We start from the raw sequence: 20,998 nt of genomic DNA, 5'->3' as shown, positions 1-20,998 counted from the left end.
AACTGTCCATCTTATCCTCCAAAATAACGAACCTCCGCCCAAGTGTTGGCCTGGTGATTTTGTTTTCCAAAAGGCTATTGACGCCTTCGGATGTACGAAAAGCCATACAAATATCCTCTTTCCCTCTTTCCAAAACGCTAGCTATTTCAACGTATGGAAAGCTTCTGCCAGCGAGATCCAAACAAAATCCAATACCACATCCACATGGCAGCAACATTTCCTGTCTAAAGACCCTTAAGCCTCCGCACGTGGCTTTCGCGGACTAGCTATTTAAGACACTCTGGTCTCTATCGTAGTGCTCTATACTTTCGCCCTAGCGTCACCAAAAACATAGCGTACAACAGCGAGACATATGTGTGCCGGCTTTCTTCTTCCCAAAAAAGTGATGAGATGATCGCATGTGTACACTCTCTTCCCGGCTACCTCGCAAAATGGATACCGAAATCTGACATGTGAACGATTGCCATGTCTGGATCCAAGATCTTTGACAAGTGGAAAGATAAGAGGGGAAACTTTGTCCAGCTCTAATACATACAAAAATCATCTGGAATCAATGACATAAGGACTGGACAGTGGAGGCGATGAGGGCATAGATACCTCCCCTCGATCTCCTGTTTTCCTTCCTCCTACATTATCCTGCCTCCAAATTTTACCAAAATACTACAGCAAAAACAAAAATGAGCTGCCGTTCTTCTTGCCTCAAAACGCATACGGGAGTCCTCCATGAGCTTCTGCTGCTCTTCCCTTCACTTTCTTGAACTCGATTCGAATCAGATTCACGAAGCTAGACTTCGAATTATGCCCGAAAGGAAAATGCTGGCTGCATATTGAAAACTTCTGCTGTGTTGCCCTTTGCATACAAACAACATGGCTGCGGTGTCCTGATGGTGATTGAGAGAGCGGGGTGCGCATATAAAAGCCTCCCTTCCCGGGTCTTGCTTCGTCTCCCTCACCACTACACTCTCTCCATATTGCTCAAAACTACAGTTAAAGGCGTGATGAGGTGTGGAGTACCTGCTCTCGTTCTCTACAAATTATCGTTTGGGAAGAACAGAATGTGCTGTGTTGCGCCCTGCGTTTTTCTTTGCACTCTCTACAAAAGCAGGTATCATCCAAGTTGATGACTGGTATCAGCTGCCCTCTTCTACTCAAAAACAAGCTAATGAAAATTCCATGTGCGGTCGCGCGGCCTTCTTCCATGTTTCGTTGTTCTTCAACCAAACTTCGACTCGCGATAAGCCATGTTGAGTTGCTGCACTGTTCGAAATCATCTAGTAGCGCGCACATGAGTTTACTATGATGCTTTCGGAAAAGCACAATGAAACATCTGATGGCTGTCAGAGAAGTAAGATCAGAGATATAAAAGACCGTCTTCTACATGTCTTTCTTTCTCTCCACTACAAAACACTACCAGAGTATCTGACCAAAAAAGGTGAGCAGCGAGAACATGTCTCTCTCCGGGTCCTTTCTCCAAAAGTGTCTTGTACCAAGCTGGATGTCTGCGGCTTGCTGACTCCTACTGTCATCTATCCAAATGAACACTATCAAAACCTATGTATCGGACGGCTAGCCTGCTCATACGAGATCTTGAACCACCCCTCTTGTCAAAATTCGAAGAACGACAACCTTAGCGTTTGCGTGCGTAAGAGCCAACTTCAGTTGGCAGTCCTCCTCACTCTCACATTCCTTCTCTGGTTCTACTCCAAAAAAAAAAAAGAGAACAAGTACATTATGAGTGTTCTCCGGTCCACAAAAGGTCTCGAAAAACCGATATGATGCACTCCTGCTCTTCACTTTTCGAAAGATGAACGAATCAAAGCTATGTGATCCCTCCGCGAGAAGCAAAACAATGGGTCATGGCGCATACGATGAAGAGTCTTACGAGAATATCATGCCCCTATCCATCTTGTGCTTCCGCAACAGAACAGTGGCTATAAATCGAACTCTTGTCGGCATTCTTGCTTCCTTTCTACACTACATCCTTCCAGCGGGATTCCAAAAAAGGCTACAAGGTCACGAATGTGCTCTCTGCTCTTCGATTCAAAAGTATCTTAACCGGTAACATGCCAGTCTCGGTCGTCTATCCGAACAGATGTAACAAAACGTATTGAACTTGAAGCCTTCCTACCGCAATGCAACACTCAGCTTGATATGCAGGTTTCCCTTCCCGAGAAACCCTTTTGACAACGAGCTATGCTTATACGGGCATAAATCTGGGAGGTGCACATGGCAGACTGGGTATCAAAAGGATCTTCTTCGGTACTACCTTTCAGCTTCCTAATACACCGATCTTTGCATATCTTCCAAAAAACTTCGACGAACGACTTATGAGCGTGCGTGCGCTTCTCAAAATCCAACTTCATTCTTTGATATCTTTCTCCTTGTCCTCCACAAGCAAAATATCGTCAGTACTATTCAATAAAGAGCAGGATTGATCCAAGAAATGATCAGAGTGACCCTGTAAGCCACGTATACTAAGCCTTCAGGGGTTTGAAATGGTGGTGGACAAGGTAGAAAAGACTTCGCACGTATTCTGCTTCTTCTTCTCTTCTAGATCAACATAAATCGCAGTATTTTCCAAAACAATACATATTTCAGGCTCATGCCCTGCTCTGTTTATCCGGGACTTTCACGAATTGCCCGGACGTATCAATCAAATTTTGGAAGGAGCTGTTGTATGCTTTCGAAAAGCGATCTTCGAGAAATTCATGACCACTGCACTTGCAGCACAAAGGCCCTGTGACCTTCTTGCCATGTCCCAGGAGCTGCTATATCAAGTATTCATTATGACACAATGTCCGAATGCGGCGACTATAGTTAGCATGGGTGTTGCGGATATAAAGGCTTCTACTTCGCTACCGATATTGCTCATTAACCATCAACAGCATAATTGGCAAGATCAAAAAGTATATACTTGATATTTATGGCTTTTCTGGCTTGTTTTCGAAAATTGCAGACAAGAAGACGATGAACGTTTGCGCTGTTGGTCTACCTCAGCAATGAAGAACAAGGACATCTCACTCAAGAGATACAACCTATATTCTTCCAAAGGAAGATCCTCAAGCAACGGGATCTCAAAGAAACTATGAATTTACATGATGTTGATCCCGCCCAGAGTAAACAGTGCAGCCGATATAAGCTGTCGTGAGCTTCTCGAACAGTGCGTTTTATCGCACACCTTCCTATCTTATCACTTATGGACGCTGCGGGTTACATCATGCCTGGACCAAAAGTGATTTACGCAGACCACATTCTGGGCGCTTGTACGCGATTCTGCTGCGCTCTCAAGATTGACTACTTCCAAGATATATGTGAAGCGATGTGCGGATTCATCGCGCCTACGGTGTTAAGCTCCAGAATACAACATTCGGTTGCGATGGAGTACAGTTCAATCAGAATGTAATGATGACCTTGCATGGCAGCAGTAACTTGCTTCGTGGGAATATCGAACACCTACTAGTAGTCTCTGCCTCTCATTAATTGCTCGGTGCTTCGGCCGCAGCCTGCCATCGATTCGAAATCGAGATACGTGCAATGCATGGTTTCCTCGGCTTTTCTCTCCCAACATGCGATCATGCCATGAAATATGTCGCTGTCTCCTCTGTTTCCCTTACTTCTGTATTCAAAGAGCTAGAAAAGGTCGAGTGACCACTGCTTACTTCGCTGGACAGCGCAGCTGGATCCGTAAGCAACGCCAGCCTTGTAAGCGCCAGCCTTGAAAATATCAGTCTATCCATGATCTTCATACAGATTGCATGTCTTTGAAGTCGCAGTGGTCAAGATGGAATCTGCTCATCGGTCACCAAGTTGTTCTTGTCTGCTCGCCCACGGCCAAACATCATTTTGTCCGCTTCCTGCTGCAAATGAGATGGAGCTTCTGATTGAGTAAGATTATTGCAGCTTCCAGGAAGCGCCTATGAAGAATTCTCTTAGGTATGCCCATCAGCTGTTCTCTACTGAACCATGTGTCGGCACTTGCGCAGTGTTATGTTTTCTACAACGTTGTATAGTATCAGCTGAGAATACATACACGTTATTCCTCATCCAGCCACACTGAATCCACCTCACGACCTTGGAATCGCCCGTCAGCACTAATAGACAACCCCATAAGTAATGCAAGCTGGCTCCTTCTCTGGAGAGGTGGCGTAGCATACGACTCCAGAACATACTCTCTTCCGCTCTTACCCATCGCAAAATAATTCAGGTGAGTTTTCAACACTCCCGGTATCCAATCAGTCCAAACATTGAAGCCTGGATCCATGTAGTATTTGTCATCTCCTGATACCGGGTAACCTCTCATAATAATGCGAAGGCCCATTGCTCTATTGTGCGTATCTAGATATCGTAACATATCGAAGACTGACGTATACACTCTCATACGCGCTATATTGGGAAAGTAGCGAATGGGTTGACCAGTTGAATGGTGCAACACGCGGGTATATGGACCATTCCAGCGTAATTCAACCCCAGTTTTGTGCAATATTTCCGTGCTTCCCATGCTTGAACGGAAGGTCTCGCTGGTGGGATCCTCGGGACAATCCTCCAACGTGATCGTGTGCAGATTTGGTAGCTGATTAACAATGATCTTTTGCAACCAAAGACGTAGAACGCTCCCGCTCCCTTCACCCGCTAGCATCTCTTGGAAGGAGCTAGGAAGTGTTGTTGGTATGCGGTGGTATCGCTCCAGCGATTCAGTGCCGATGATCAAATGCTCAATTGTGCCTGCAATATCCTTACACCATGCAGCATCGCTCAATGTTCGTATACTGACACCTATCAGTGATACCTTGACTGTCTTGAGGAGAAGGCAGAAGCTGGCCGATATCTTCTGCTTGAGCTCTTGGTTCACCAGGCGTAGAGAGCCTACGTCGCTGGATTCGAGAAACGAACCAATTATCGTGATGAGCTCGGTAGGTAGGTTGATTAATTTAGGCATGCAAGGATATATGTGCTTGTCGTGGACTTGGTCAACGTTATATCCTTGTTGGCGTTTGCTAATCAGTGTCACCCGATCGCAGGTTTATGCCATTAGGTCTAGGTAGATGACAAACAACCTACACAGCGCAACGATGCTGCTACTGGGCACGAGATAACTGACTAATGTATCATAAAATCTATATCATCCAGCTACTTTAAGCATCTCCATATCATCTCTTCGCAACAATCGTACAAGGCTCTCTCATGTACCAAGTCCGTAGCTTCGGTTCACCCAGAACATTACCACCCTGCAGCAAAGTTTGGGTGTCGACATTCGCTTTTTGGTCCTCATCTCCACCACCGGTCTTGATGAACTCTGCTTCGTCAACTGTTGCACCAATCTCGTATGTACCACCGCATAGCGCAACGATACCGAGCTCAGACTCCACAACCTCTCCGGGTTGTATGACTGGTAGCTTGCGTTGCAGTACTCCAGTCCACGAGAAACGCTTGTCGAGATCCAACGCGATGTTGTGCGGAAGGCCAGCAACATGTGGCTGCAACCTTAGTATAGGCGAGATGGGACGCGGACTTCGGTTACGGACGGACGTCTTCATCGTGAGAAAGTCATCGATTGGCACGTTGAACTTTGCGCGACCAATTTGTCGCACAGAACTCTCACCATCTGCTATGGGATAGTCCGCGATGATGGTCGTAGTGATGGCAAGATCCTCGAGTTTGATAGCTTCAACCATGCGCGGTGTGAAACGGATGCCGCGCAATTCTAGTTCACCATGACGTCCATTGCCGTCTTCTGTCCACGTTCCTCGCACAAGCTTGAGTAGCTCTTCACGGTACCAGAAGGCCTCCCTGCTCGCGCGTTCGGTTTCAGGGGAGATCTTGCTCGTGCTTACGACAAACTGACGTTGATTGGCGGGGTTCAGGGATGGCACAGCAGCGTGTGGGTCTTGTAGATAAACTTTTGGAAGAATCATGGCGATCCTACTGACATGCCCTGGCTGTATGATTTCATTGACACCATGCGCTTCGTTCCAGGACTCGTCGCTGTAGTTGCCATCGAGCATAGGCTTTCGGGCTTGGAGAGTTATCGACAACGGGTTCGGCCATGAGTTTCTTAGATCTAGAAGGAGCATGCAGTGCTCTTCGTCGTTCTCGTGGCTTTGCTTCTGGTTAATGAAAGACCGAAGATGACCGTCAGCTTTCCCAGATGCCGGAGTAGTTGATGACTCGTGGTCAGCTTGAGCTTGCGAACCCGACGATATGGTGTCAGACCAGCCGATGTTGCCGGATAGGGGTACTATGTCTGGGCGCTGAAGCTGCACACTTGCATTCACCGTGATGGAGATGGGCGCCGACACCTGACGGGTGAAGAAGTGTTCCTCAACTTCAGATCTTCGCTTTCCAAGGTTGGCGTAGTCGATCTGGATGGTAGCATCCGTCAGTCTTGTCCGGCCGATAACCTCAATAGTAAATTCTGCTTCGGCTCCCGGCTTGATGCTCGGCAATTCCTCGGACTCATTCTTACACCAACGCAATGAAGGATGATGGGCAAGCTGAACCTCTAATTCGTGCAGTTCAGCTGCGGGCAAGTCTTTGTTGGACGTCGCCGCTTGTATTGCAGCCGTCGCGGTATCCTGAAAAGAGATGTGCACGAAGTCGACAGTTGTTACAGCTGAGGTGTTCTTGACAGTAACGGTAAAACGTTTTCTTTCGCCTTCAAGCACCATGACCGCTGACTGTGGTAAAGACACTTTGGTGATAACAATGACAGGCTGATCTGGTATTACAGAAAATGTCAATGACTCCGGCTTCGGCTGGAACGTTGCTCTATGGTCGATCGATGGCGCAATAGCTGTTGAGGGCCGTGATGCTGGAGCGCCTAGACACGCCTTGAGACCCATGCGCTTCATCTTTGCTTCTCTTTTCGGCTTCCATGGTTCAGGGAATATAGGGAAAAGTCGCTCTCGACATCCGATGAGCTTGACATAGCAACCGATGATCTTCAATGACCCTGAGGATTGCGCTGTTCCTGTGATCTGGAACTTTTGAGTTCTGTAAGGACCAAGCAGGAAGTGCTCCTCTAGTGCAACAAACTCCACACCTTCAGCCGCAATCTTCAACGATTCCACCCCAAGCTCAAACTCGTATGGGTTTTGCATGGCGATGACGAAGCGATAGTGCTCGTTAGCAACTAGAACTGTTTGCGCAGCGTTCGTTTGTGGCTTCTTTAACCACGCATTGTGGAGGAATGGGCCATCTTTTCCTTGGCTATCTGATTTTAGTTCCGTACCTTGCCTCTGAGTTAGCCGCAGAGGTTCCAATTCCTCGAGTATAAACAACCCGCGGACAAGAAAGTCATCCCAATATTCTGTTTCTACATGTTGTAGCCCAAGCTTCTTCGCAGCTGTGACTGTTCTCGAGATGTTCGAGTAGAGCCGGATCTGTTCATCTCGTGCAAGAGATACGAACACGTCGGTGCTGTTGGGCCTGGGCGCCGTACCCGGGCCTGCAACCCGCAGTAAGAGGGCAGTGAAATGGAGAACGCCATTGAAATCTGGCAAAGCTTCGCAAAAGCTCAGACATGTTCGCAGTATTTCCAGCTTGAGACTTAGACTGCCGAAAGTTCGTAACGAAGAGATTGCCAGGATAGCGTCGACTACACGTTGACTAGCAATGCTGTCCGCAGCACTTTCCGCGTTCTCGCTCCTTTGGCTGGGTACGGTGATGTCGGGCATGTTCCCTTTCGAATTTGGTATTCCGTATATTCGGCCTAGTAGACCCAAAAATTCACCGATACCTTGCTCGACCTCGCCTTCGCCCAAGTTGAGGGCGCCAGTTCCCGAAGTGCCACCATTTGCGATATTCAGAGCGGCAAGACCAGCAGCCGGGTGAACTCCCATCTCAGCGGCTCCCACTTTACGGGCCTGGATCAAGCCAGGAACGAGAGATGTGATGAACTCCTTCATAACGATGGCCTTTTTCCGTTGCAATCCCAGTGATGACAAAATCGAAGCAACACCAGCCAGTACTACAACGCGGTCCGTAGGGTTCATTCCTGAGCTTTCTACAGGCCCAGGTAAGGCGCGGAATAACATGGAAGCAATGTCGTTGCGTGTGGGATGTACACTAAGCCTTGGAACTGAAAGCCGCGCCTTTTGCTTGTACGGTACGTTCTGTACAAGGTGTCGTAATGCGTCATCGTCGAGAAAGCCTGCGGACAAATTGATTGCAGCCAATAACTTGGAAAATCGTATCACACATTCCGAGAACGCAAGAGGCGGCAAAGATTCTCCAGCAAAGTTGGCCGCCCGCGTATATAGGTTCAGTATCATGCTGACCATGTCTGGCAGCAGCGAATTGAGGGCGTCCAATGAGTTGTCGTGTTTCTGGGGTTTAGCTGGGGTTGAGACGTCGGAGGCACTGTTAGATGGCGTATGCGTTGGTGTGATGCCTCCACCAGCTGGATAGCAGATTTCAGGTATCTGTGAGAGCTGGTGAGCAGTTGCAATAATGTTTGCGCCAAGGGATAACAAACCTGAAACTCCATGCCGGACCAAGCGAAGAGAAGCATGCACACCATGATATGCTCGAGAGCTTTGGCATGCCATAGATGATCGCTCAGGGCCCGGGCTCTAGTCGCGCCTTCTGTGAGCTCTCGTACTGCCTCAACCCACTGCCCCGCACACATATATAATGTACCGATCACGATTCCAATACGACCGCGTCCCTTGTTCCTAGCTCTTTCGCCAACCCCACCAGAACCGAAGCCATGGATTGACACGCGGTCTGCCGCAGTCTTCTTAGTTGCAGTGCTAGGTCTACTAGGGTCACTATTCGTTTGATGCAACGTGTTGGCTGCGTTGATGCCTGATATCTCATCAAACGTTGTTGGTGGTGTACGTGTACCTTGCGCACTCGAAGAAGCAGTTCTCGGATCCTCCGTGGACAACGGTCCCCCGGAGTTTGATGACAATACGGGCATTGACATGCGGTGGCCATCCTTCAGTGCATTGTTTACAGGCGACTCTGGTCTGCTGGCAGTCGGCGTCTGCGAATTGCGACGCGCGAATTGCGAAGTGGAGTCGGCCGCGGCCCAGCTGGGTGTGGCCTCCGCTGCTCCATTCTGTGAAGCAGGCGAGACTAGTGTAGGAAGAGCTTGTATAGACTTCGCCAAGGTCGTCATCTCTGCTAATAAGGTTGCAGTAAGATCGCACATGAAGGTCTTCATCGTAGTGGTCTTTAGATGTGATTTTGGCGGGATCAAGAGGGTTTCTTGAGGTAGACGTGGATGTCGAGATTGGGTCGCTGAATCAAACATCATGATGCTGTGAAGATATGCCCTGGGAAACTGTTCTCTGAGATCATCGATGCCGAACTGAATAGCGTTCGCTTCATCATCGCCGACTGGGGGATCTTCAAATGTCGGACTTGGTGTCCCTTCAGTCGCACGTGACGGCTGTAGCCAGGCATACTCGGACGCGTCTCCGATTCCAATGACAAGTAGAGGCTCTCTGAACTGCTCAAACGGCGAGAGAGATAGATGAGAGGCCGATGGCATAGAAGTTGACAAGTCATAAAGTAGAGTTCCGTCAGGCCATGCTAAAGGAGAAAACATATCTATTCGTCGCCAAGATCAGTAAATATCAGGACTAAGCTGGATCACGAGGGCTCGTACTCCGGTCAGGTCGTGGATCAGGGCTAATGTCGCCCAATCGAACCAATGACTCTTGTTGCAAGAGGTCGACAAAGGCTATGAAGCGCGAACGCTTGATGCGACCCACGGGGAGAAGCAAGGCCCTAATGCGCGCAGGCGCGATCGGGGACAGAGGATCGACTGCCATCGCAACATCTGGAGACTGGAGACCTGCCGGCCAAAAACAATATACTGGTTCAAGAGGATAACGTCGTGCTGGCGGGCGCTTGCATGATGCGTGGAATACGGTGGACGGTGAAACGGTTGGCGATCCTCAAAGCTTCGGCCCTCGTGGCAAGGCCCGACCCGGGCTAAACCACTTCCGTCGTTGGCCCCTGCGCCGGTGTCTGCAACATCAAGTGCCACGCGAAACACGACATCTCACCGACAACCCTTCGCCTTCCACCAGGCTGCGCTGCTGTCTTTGATATGTTTCCTACGTTTTGCATAGATTGAGCATATTCAGGAGTTTGTTTTTTGCTGCGCAAGAATATTCGACTGTCTGGCTCGTCCTCCTGGCTTTGCCACCGCCGCCGACTTCTTACCAGGACACTTAGTACAACCAGCGCAATCACATTACAACTTCAACCACAATCCGGACATATTTCACGCGGCACCAGCGGTGTATATTGAGAAGAAATTTACGCACTTGAAGCACTTATACTTCTTTCGGATACAGTCTTGCTGCGCTTGAGTCCAAGATTGCAGCACAACTATTGCCACTCCGGCTTCAAACATCAACGGCACTCTATTAGGCATCTTCTCATAGTCTTTACAAGATGGCTGCGATTGATTTTGCGCGGCTGCGCAACCAAACGATGGCCGATGGCTTCGATAGTGAGGTCACAGTCAACACTCGGGCGTTGATCGACAAAGTCCTTGCGCGTTACTCTAGCGAACATACGACATTACGAGAGTTGATACAGAATGCGGCAGATGCGAAAGCAGACCAAGTCATCATTAAGTTCGAGACGGATCCATCTCTGACCGTACCCACACCACAGGCCGCCGAGGACCCCATTCTACTGAAGCACATCATTCAAAATCACACACTCAAGCGACTTGTTGTAAGCAACAACGGTCAGCCATTTACACCCGCAGATTGGAGTCGTCTAAAAAGTATTGCAGACGGCAATCCAGACGAAACCAAGATTGGTGCTTTCGGCGTTGGGTTCTACAGCGTGTTTGCCGACTGCGATGAGCCTTTTGTAGTTTCGGGAGACAGGACTATGGCATTCTACTGGAAGGGTAACATGCTTTCCACCAAGGCTGCCCCTGTACCGGCTGAGCACGATACGAGGGACACTATTTTCATGCTTGAATACCGACAAGCAAATCCTGCATCCCCGTCGTACAATCCGTCGAAGCTACCGAATTTGCCCACTCTTTGTCAATTCTTGGCAACTAGTCTCACGTTTGTCGGCTTACAGAGCATCGAGCTTCATGTTGACGATTATGTCGTCGCGTCGTTCACCAAGAAAATATCACCTCCGGACGCTGTCCGCGTGCCTAATGGACTGAAGACAGAGACCGAAGGCGGATTGATGCGAGTGACTGACGTTACGCAACAGCACTCTCAAATCGACGCCGCCTGGATGAACGTCATTGCTACTGCTCAGTTACCTCCAAAGAAGGCGGCAGACCTCGTACAGCAAGAAGTTCGCAACGCTGGTACTTCGCTCCGAAGCTTCTTCTCAAAGTTTGCATCCGCACCTCCGCCTCCCACGAAAAGTGTCAAGCCTGCGCCGGAGAAGATCATTTCCAATGAAGAAATAGCAGGCGACTCAACGGGCACGATTTTCCTACAAGTGTGTACTGTGGTTGCGGCTACAAAGGTCTCGCAAACCTTTACTAGAGAGATTGAGCGAGCGACTAAGAAATCACCACCCAAGACGATCAGAATCGCTCTTTTGACGAGTCCGTATCAGGACCCATCAGCCACTCTGGCAACAGGCTCCGGAAGTTCAGCGGCGCTTGCCGACAAGATCTTCGCAGAAGTCCTCCCAACCAAGTCTGGACGGATCTTCATCGGCTTTCCTACCGCTCAGACGACAGGTTATCTTGCTCACATCTCGGCACCATCGCTCATTCCGACGGTGGAGCGAGAGAATGTGGATATGAATGCTCGCTACATCTCTACCTGGAACATCGAGCTGCTGCGCGTTGCAGGGTTGGCGTGTCGCATCACTTACGCAGCAGAGCTGGCAGCGTTACAAACTCAGTTTGGCAAAGAATCTATGGAGACTCTGATCGCGAAGACTGCGTACGTGTTCAAACAATACACATCCAAATCATCACATCCATCCACAGCTCTCGGTGACAAGATCGACGAGGCCTTCTGGAATTGTTCCAAGGACCGATCGATTGACATCCTTTCGACTAAAGGATTCTTGCCAAGTAAGCGCGTGCGTATGCCAGCAGAAACTTTGAGCTTCCTAAACGAGGTTCCTATGGTTCCCCAAGAGCTAGCGAATGGAGCAGTTGACTTCATGCTCAACTTACACAATCGCGGTTTCATCACAGAGCTCACTATGCAGGACATCCGCCAGGGCCTTGAGTCACGGGCTCTGAACGAGGAAGAGCTTTCCGAGTTTCTCAAGTGGTGCGGAGCTAAGCTGGAAAGTGGCGAGATTGACGTTCCCGGCTCTCGTAGTCTATTTGAGAATACTGTCGCCAATATCGATGTTCAGCCAGAGAAGAATTCTGGAAGGATTCTCGCCTTGGGTGACATCAGCACATTCGTAAACCCAGCGCGCATTGGTGCACATTTGCCCCTCCCGCCAGATACAATACCTTTTGCTTTCACAAGAGGCATGTCGATGAAACAACTGCAGCTTTTTGGTTGGGTGGAACTGTCGATGGTTCGTTGGCTCCGGCATATGACGACACGCCCACAATTGGACGATTTCACCAAGGACGAGAATCTGGCGCTTTCTGTACTGACGTTGACTTCCAAGTGCTGGGAACAATTGGATGGAACTTCCAAGGAAACAGTCGTCAAGATCTTAACTCCTCACACGATCTTGCCAACAAAGATGGGCATGCGGCGACCAGCTGAGTCATACTTTCCTACTGTCAAGCTTTTCGACGACCTGCCGACCGTCACGCCATTCCCAGGCTCCAAGGAGAAGTTCCTTTTAGCGCTGGGGGTACGAAAGACTATCGATCTCCCCATGGTGTTTGATAGAATGCGCAGCCGCGACGCACAGCAGTCTGAGAAGTCTGAGAAGCCGACCTGGAATCATGTTGACCTTATTCGCTACTTCGCATCCGTCATCAACGAGATTCCTGCGAAGGATCTCAACCGCCTACAACAGACAGCGTTTTTGCCAGGAAACGGTGCTTTAGTAAAGCCGGGCGAGCAATTCAAGGCCTCGGATTTATATGCTCCTGACCCGGCTATTGTAGCTCTGGGTCTAACCCAGATCAACCTGCCGTTCGAATTCAAGCCTACTACGCGGGAAGGTGTACTACTCTTGCGTCTCGGACTACGACAATGGCCAGATTCAATCACTATTGCAAACGTTCTCCATCATGCCGGTCAAGCCAAAGATCTCCAGCTCTACACGCGTGCGATGGAATACTTCTTGACAAATTACTACAAGAACAACTACGCCGTAGAGCACCAGAAGTTTGCTGCCCTGACCCTCCCGATCTTGCCAACCGAACAGGCTCCTTTTCCAGCATTAGTAGGCCCTTTCCAATGCTACACCAATGAGCATGCAGCCTGCCTAGGATTTCCTATTTTACGAAGCGACCTTCGCAGTCATGCCGAGAAGCTGGCGGTCCAGCGTGATCCAAGCATAGGCCCATGTGTTCAGTATCTCATGAAGACACCACCCAAGACCAAGCTTGATGCAGAAATGCAGTTTGCTTACCTTGCTTCGCGTGGATCTGAGCTTGATCAGTACAAAGGTCTCATACAGAGTCTTGCGACTTCCAACATCGTACCAATCTTCAGGAAATACTACCTCGATCCTACTTGCAGTGGTTTTGAGGATAGATCGAAGAATCAAACCGGCAAAACTGAGATGCGCATTCATCACTACGATCCACCCGAGCATGTCTTTGTTGGTCGTGATCAAGAGTATCGTGGTATCCTTGATTATGTTCACTATGGTGCGGAAGCCACAGTCTTCCTTCTCAAGGTCGGTGCGAAGCATGAGCCTACTACGCATGATCTTGCCTATCTCCTCGCTAAGAACCCTGCTCGCTTCCTCAATACCATCGGCCAGGAGAAATATCTCGATCTGCTTAGAAAGCTGGCCGAGCATGCGGCAAACCTTTGGAAGGATAAGGAGCTAGTCAAAGCACTCGTGGCTTCAAGGCTACTTCTTGGTTACCGCGATATCAAAGAAGACACCAAAAAGGTCGCTGATGCTGGTGATGAAGAGATGGATGACCTTGATGAAGACAATGTCCATCGTGAATGGTCTCTCAACAAGGCTGGCGAGATCGTGATCATCGACAACGTCAACTATATGACGAGGTTTCGCGACTTCATCATCGCAGCCCCGCAGGAAGAGCTCCTCGAAGAATTTTACGCCCGTTTCGGTGTTCAGAAGGTCTCGGAGCTGGTCAAGACCGATCAACGAATCGGCACAGTGGCACGCGACCAGGCACCCGCCCAAGATCTTCGAAGAGACATCCTGGAACGTGTGCGTCTCTTCCTCCACGAGTACGAACGCGATGCTTCATCAAAGGCTATTAGACATGACGCCAAATGGCTGGGTTCTAATTTGACGGTCCAATGTGTGTCGGATATTTCCATCCGCTACTCACTAGCAGAACGCAACGTTGCGACATCTTCACGAAAATCTGCTGTGATCATCAAGGTGCGTGGTACCGGATACGTGCTGAGTATCACACCGAAATACGATCTCTATGAGGTATCTAGCGAACTAGTCAGATTGCTGGTATCGCGGCCGAAACGCAATGATGCGATCGCGCTTGAGCGCATCTTGACTGAGCCTTTGCGCCGACTGCAGCAAAAGGGTATCAATGTAGAGCGTATTCTACGAAGGAAAGAGCATGAGGCACGCATCGCCAAACAGGCCGAACAAGAACGTGAAGAAGAAGAGCAGCAGCGAGCCGTTGAAAGAGCCAAGTCTGGTCATGTAAAGCATGAGGACAGAGAAAATGTTCCACCCGAGACGCCAGAGAAGGCCAAAGAGATGCCTGGTGCGTTTGGTAGTCCAGATACTGGCATGGAAATCGCCAATCGCGGCCGTCAACCGGAGGAGGATCAGGGCCTCATCAACAACTGGGCAAAGAAGCTTGGGTTCAAGAATGCACCAAGCACACCGCGTGAAGGCACGCGTGGCACAGACGGGCCTCAGATCAGCCGCGACATTCAAGCTACGAAATCGAACATCCAGAATGCTATCAAGGAATGTCGACCTACCGGTATGGACAATATCAACACAAAGCATCACCAAGACCCGACAGAGCTTGACCGAGGAGGTTACTGTAATGGCGAGCAATGGGAGAACTTGCACAAAGCCTTTTCCGTACCCTTCTCCGGTCGACATGTCGATATCTACTACGGTCGCGACGAGACTGCGCCGCTCACCGACTTGCAATCTCACCTGCAAGCATTCCTACCACTCATTTTCGGTCTTACCTCGATCTTTAGCGTCAATCCGGCCGCAGTGAACATCTTCCTCGACAAGAAGTCGAACACGGTGGCCTTCAACATGAACGGTAGTCTGTTCTTCAATCTGGCTTGGTTCATTGCTCTACACAGCGATGGCTGTCAGACCAAGGAAGGAAAGCTGAGGGCGCTGGACAGTTGGTTTTGCACGTACTGCCACGAGCTCGCACATAACCTCGTGGCCGACCACAATGCGCGCCATAGTTGGTACCAGCAACAGATTATCATCGAGTATAGTCAACAGTATCGCGCCGCATTGCCCAACTTTACACATGGTCTTTTGATATAGACGGAATCCTTTTTGTCAGTACATCGTATGGGTAGAGTGATAGACATCGGCGTCTCAACAGCATTGTGTTATCATTATCTCTAGAGTATAAGTTGTATTCATTTCCATTTGGCTGCATGTAAAGTCATATCACTGCCTCTTGTTTACCCATCACGTCCATCACGTCATTGCACCGCAAGCTCGGTATTCACGTTTACTATGATTTCCCTGCAAACGGTTGCCTCGACGCCCAAGGCCCCACTCGATATCCGTAATCCGCCCATCTCGACTGTTTTACCAGCTCGTTATCTCCGGGTAAAGTCCCTCACAAACACAGGTCAATAGGGCTCCACTCCATTAGCGTACCTTCACTGCAGTGTAGTCGGACATATAAACAGTCTCTCCTACTGCTTCTCTTCCTCTTCCGCCCTCCACCCTCCACATTCTACTCAAATTTCTTCCTTGCCTTCCAAAAGAACTTGGAAGCTGCGATTACAGGTAACCCGCAAAGCATACGCTTACCTCAATGATCTGGTACTAACTTACACACAGCGAGATGAGGTTCACCACTGTCTCCACGATGGCTCTCGGCTTCGCTGCCCTTACCGTTGGACAGTTCCAAACCACTGTCACTTCTGTCAGCTGCGCTGTCTGTACTGCTGACACACCGACCCGCTCCAACGGCTACACTGCCCCCACTACCGACTCGAGTGATCTCACCCTCACCATCACCAAGTACCATCGCCAAGATCCCCCATCTTCGACTTGTACAAGCACCACCGACACTCGCGTCGACGTCACCGAGTATCTTCCTCCCATTTCCACTCACATTCAATGCGGTCCCGACAAGGCTACAACCACCTGCTCTACCTCATACGAGTGCGGTTGCCACTCCACTCACTATACTCGGCCCTATGCTCCCGACACACATCTCTGCTTTCCTGATGAAACACGTACGATTTCGTATCCAGACTTCGGTGCTGGCCGTACTCAGCCTGGACGCGGTGTCGCTCGTGCGGCAAGGCAGACAAACGCACCCAAGCAGACATGGACGAGGACCCATAGCCAGTCTATCGCAGCTAGAGCTACATCCCAGGACTTGGGTGGACGGTCTCAGCGTCGCGTTGCGAGGGAGGCTGAAGCTACGGCTGTCGTAGCTCCTCGTTGCGAGCCTGGAAAGTTCGGTCCTGGATGCTTCCCGATTATTACCCATCCGGCAGCCGACGCTATCGAAGCATTCCAGGCCGAGCCTACCGTCGCCGCAGCACCTTGCGACCCCGGTTACTTTGGTCCTGGATGCAAGGCACGCGAACCTGTAGCGCCTCGCTGCGAGCCTGGGAAGTTCGGCCCTGGATGTTTCCCGATTATCACGCATCCAGTAGCTGACGCTATCGATGCACGCGAGGCCGAGTCTACCGCTGTAGCTGCTCGTTGCGAGCCCGGCAAATTCGGTCCCGGATGTTTTCCCATCGTAATCCACCCGCCTTCAGCCAACGCCGTCGAGGCACGCCAGGATATGTCTACATCCTGTCGTCCAGGCTTTACTGGTACCGACTGCCATATGTGCATCCCTGGAAGGAACGAGCCTGGTTGCCCACCTTCACCTTGGCCCCCTGTCGACGCAGCTACTACGCCAGCTCCTACCGCGACCACTTCTCACTATGGTTGCCCGAGCGGTGTTTGTGGTCCTGGCTGTCGCTGGGGCCATGAGTGCTTCTCGAAGATTGGACGTGGTGCTGAGGCTACCGCTGTGGCAGAGGTTGTACATAGTACCCTTCTTACACTGAGGGTCTAGAATGCTTCGGTGCTGGGTTAAGAGGCAAGAAGGTGTCTGCACCCTGATCAAAAGTGATGATATGGCGGTACGTATAGGCTGGAGAAAGTCGTGACTTCAGGTCTCAAGTATACTGCTGGTCACACAATACTGAATACAAAAGATCCACCCTATGCATTCCCTCCTTGTGAACCTAACCCCACACATCCTCCCACATATCTCAGATTCCAAATCCCTCAAGCGGATACTCCAAACTGCTAATCCTCTCTGGATACAACACACCCCCATTCTTCCTAACCTGGTCCATAACCCCCATGAGCACCTCCGTCTCCTCGAGTCCACAAACCTCGCTCTCCGTCTTCCCATCCCTCACACACCTTGCACACTCATCCGCCTCCCAGAACATGCCATGCCCCCCTCCAGGTATGTCTTTGAACTTATCCACAACCCCGTAATCGAAATCCGCCGGCCGACCTCTCTTTTCATTAGCCGCGGGGACAAGCGTATACGTCCTAGGCCTCGGCGCATAATTCACCGTCAAATCGCCCAGCGTACCCTGAATCCTGACCGCATCCCCACCGACATGTTGCGCATTAGGCGTCGTAGCCACCCTGATACTTGTGCCCGCCACGGCATGCGCACCCGTCCCTTTCCAATGCAACAACACCGTCGTCGTCTCATCGACACCCGTCTCCCCTTTACTAACCGCAGACACGACAACCGGTTCCTCCTTCTTTTCCATCGTCTTCCCATGCCCATCTTTCCTTCCCGGCTGCTGGCAATAATAACAAGCCATAAACACCCAGGTCAGACTATAAATGCCCAGATCCAACAACGCACCACCCGCCAACTCGGGATTGACCATGCGATGCTCCTTGCCAAACTCCTTTTCGACATCGTTCCAGAAGCTAAAGTCGGCAAAGACGCGGGTTATGGTGCCGAGGCGGCCAGACTGGATGATGGAGCATACCTCCCTGCTCAGCGGGAAAAACCTTGTCCAGACAGCTTCCATCATGAATCTCTTCTTTTCCCGCGCCAATTTCCGTAACTCTTTACATTGCTCGGCGGTGACGGTGATGGGCTTCTCTATCAAGACGTGTTTGCCTGCTGCCAGGACGAGGCGGGCGTGTTGGTAGTGGTGGGAGTGTGGGGTAGCTATATAGACGATATCTACATCTGGGTCTTCAACGAGTTCCTTGTAAGAGCCATATGCTTTTGCCGTGTTGGGCGGTACACCGACGCTGGTGCAAAAGTCCTGGGCTCGTTTTGCAGATGTTGAAGTCGCGGCTGCGACAACGACATGCCGGATATCGGATGCGTCACGGGTTCGAGGGTCGATGAGGAGGTCTTTTGTGAATGCTAGGTGGGGTGTTAGGGAGCAATGGTATGTGTCGGGAGACAAGGGGAGAAAGAATTACTCGTTGCTATGCCTCCGCAGCCTTTTCGTTGGGATTAGCATGCTTGTTCTCTGATATTAGGGGTAACAATGCATACCCAAGATACCCCACCTCAGGGTAAACGGTTCAGAACTCATCTTGACAGAGACATATACTGGAGGATGTGGAAGAGAAAAAAGAATACGAATGGGAATAGACGCCCTGCATTCTTATCATAATTGCTACAAAGACGTGCCGAGCCCATGCCATGTCTGTCACGCCCTGGCTTGTGTCGATGCTGCAGGTACATGCGTAACGTCAGTGGTGGACGTGTTGACAGTCTTTCGATTAGAATACCCCGCAGCGGCTGTGTAGACGTGAGATGGGTCTGACGACGCGACTAGCGGAGAGACGGGATCCTATCCGCCCATCCTTCAACAACAAAGAGGTTTCCTCGTTATACATGTTCGCAATCGTGATCAGAACAAGCCCAACCCAAGCTAAACGACGGGTGAAATTCTGGGTATATACATTTTCCAAGCTCACGAGCGATTTCCTTGGCTGAGCCTCGTTCAAGAAAGCATCTTAGTCGTGCACGTCGTCTAATGCTCGTGTACGATGTTTATGACACCCGCACATGAAATCCCGCCTGGGAGATAAACTCTCTGCTCCATACACGACAAATACGGTGCTCGTGTGTAAGCTCATAGCTTACTATGACGTTTTGTCGCCCTACATGATATCGCCCTGGTTTGCGGATCGCGAAGAGACCCGATATGCACCGCCTACCATGAATGCGACCACTCTGGAGATGACGTCTAGGCACGGCGCATGGCAAGCTTCTTGCGCGCCTGGACAGTGTAGGCGTACAGTGCATCCTTGAAAGCGAAGAGGAAGGCTGCAGTAATAACACTCTGGGTAACCTTGGGTCCGATGCCTATCAGCGGTTAGCACACATGCCATTTGGGTCACAGGAGTTGCTATCGTACCTCCATACAAGCCAGTGTACCCCTCCTCCCGGATGATGCGCCTGAAGGTGGTCATCATATCCTCCTTGGGTCCATCCCTGCCGGCAACGTGCATGCGACTCTTGACAGTGATGTACGGGTAGGTAATGCTCGTGGCCAACAACTTGCCCAGGGCACCCAGGTAGAAAGCGTCCTTTGGTGTGACACGCCTCCTCTTCTCGAGCATCTGCTTGAGCTGCTCGAAGACGGTATATTGGAGAATGGGGTTGATGACCAAGACCAGGGCAGGCATGACACCGGCGAACAAACGCGCAAAGCCCTCTTCGCGCACAAGGGCGAAGAGGGTGCCGAGCGTCGACGGGGCTTTCTGCGGGGTTGTAGGAGCGCCTGGGAGCGACTCGTCCGAGGCCTCCGACTTGCGCGTCGTCATGCGCGTGTTTACCACCCAGATGGGGTTGGTCATGAGGACGGTGGCGCTACCAGCGAGGGCGCCCGCCATCATGGACTCGACGGTTGTGAGCTTCGAGGAAGCGCGGCCGGCTTTGAGCGCGGCCTTTTCGAAGAAGGAGCGGGTCCATTCGTACCCTGGCTGCTGTCAGTCCCTCATTGTACCGCATGCCGTATCAGAAGCAGGTGTCTCGCACAGTAGTAGTAGACAAAGTTTGTGACGCTGATGCCGAAGAGGGCCGAGTCAAGGCCTGCGTAGAGGCCCGCGACGCCCTCGCGCTTGATGATGCGGCGCGCGGCATTGAGCGTCGACGACTGGGCGCGCTTCGATTCGACCTGGGCGCGGGTAGAGAGGGTGATGAGCGGGTAGCTGGGGTGTGTGTTAGCAGCCCGTCGACAAACAGTCATCATGGCGCATACGTCAAGGCCATGGACAGCAGTCCTCCACCAGCGCCCGCCAGCGCATGCGCAACATTGTCGCTCTGCTGTGCCGCCGTGCTCTGTGGCACCGACGAAGTCGACTCGATGAGCTTCTCTTGCGCCTTTTCCTGTGTTTGAGACATGATGGAGCCGTTGTCAGAGGCAGGAGCAGCCGATAAAAACAAGAGAGAGAATGGAAAAGGAGAGGATAGACTGTGCAAGGAACAGCGTCAAAAGGGAAGCGTCTTCCAGGGCTCCTCTGATGGCATGTGTCTCCGCATTTGAGCTGCGGCTCCGGCTGGCTTGTGAACGTCACCAAGCGTTTCCGGGGTAAGAGGTACAACCGAGGCAACAAGTTCCCCGAGCTAGTCGCATCCGGCAATCTTCACCAAACTCCAACACGTGCAATCACTAAACTCGATGCAGTAAACAACAAACATGACAGCAATGCTTACGATTGG

General features: G+C 50.8%; 5 protein-coding genes across 5 annotated transcripts; 2 read left to right on the top strand and 3 right to left on the bottom strand.

Moving 5' to 3' along the window:
* Positions 1–5,147: 5,147 nt before the first annotated feature.
* AA0111_g12067 (hypothetical protein) lies at positions 5,148–9,779 on the bottom strand (the record flags this gene model as incomplete). Its single annotated transcript, XM_028646004.1, has 3 exons — positions 5,148–8,420; positions 8,474–9,555; positions 9,614–9,779. The coding sequence occupies 3 exons, from the start codon at positions 9,777–9,779 to the stop codon at positions 5,148–5,150; spliced, it is 4,521 nt and encodes a 1,506-aa protein (XP_028500347.1).
* Positions 9,780–10,410: 631 nt separating this feature from the next.
* Positions 10,411–15,573, top strand: AA0111_g12066 (hypothetical protein; the record flags this gene model as incomplete). Its single annotated transcript, XM_028646003.1, has 1 exon — positions 10,411–15,573. One exon carries the CDS (start codon positions 10,411–10,413, stop codon positions 15,571–15,573), a length of 5,163 nt encoding a protein of 1,720 aa, XP_028500346.1.
* Positions 15,574–16,132: 559 nt separating this feature from the next.
* AA0111_g12065 (hypothetical protein) lies at positions 16,133–17,347 on the top strand (the record flags this gene model as incomplete). Its single annotated transcript, XM_028646002.1, has 1 exon — positions 16,133–17,347. The coding sequence occupies one exon, from the start codon at positions 16,133–16,135 to the stop codon at positions 17,345–17,347; it is 1,215 nt and encodes a 404-aa protein (XP_028500349.1).
* A 199-nt stretch (positions 17,348–17,546) lies between these two features.
* AA0111_g12064 (hypothetical protein) lies at positions 17,547–18,860 on the bottom strand (the record flags this gene model as incomplete). The annotated part of the gene is made up of 2 exons (XM_028646001.1): positions 17,547–18,685; positions 18,821–18,860. 2 exons carry the CDS (start codon positions 18,858–18,860, stop codon positions 17,547–17,549), a joined length of 1,179 nt encoding a protein of 392 aa, XP_028500348.1.
* A 660-nt stretch (positions 18,861–19,520) lies between these two features.
* AA0111_g12063 (hypothetical protein) lies at positions 19,521–20,680 on the bottom strand (the record flags this gene model as incomplete). Its single annotated transcript, XM_028646000.1, has 4 exons — positions 19,521–19,639; positions 19,692–20,255; positions 20,315–20,487; positions 20,538–20,680. 4 exons carry the CDS (start codon positions 20,678–20,680, stop codon positions 19,521–19,523), a joined length of 999 nt encoding a protein of 332 aa, XP_028500356.1.
* Positions 20,681–20,998: the final 318 nt, after the last annotated feature.

Source organism: Alternaria arborescens, assembly GCF_004154835.1.
Source record: "Alternaria arborescens strain FERA 675 chromosome Unknown contig_65, whole genome shotgun sequence".
Classification (NCBI taxonomy): domain Eukaryota; kingdom Fungi; phylum Ascomycota; class Dothideomycetes; order Pleosporales; family Pleosporaceae; genus Alternaria; species Alternaria arborescens.
Note: the sequence above shows the minus strand (reverse complement) of the source record. Positions and strands in the feature narration are given on the sequence as shown.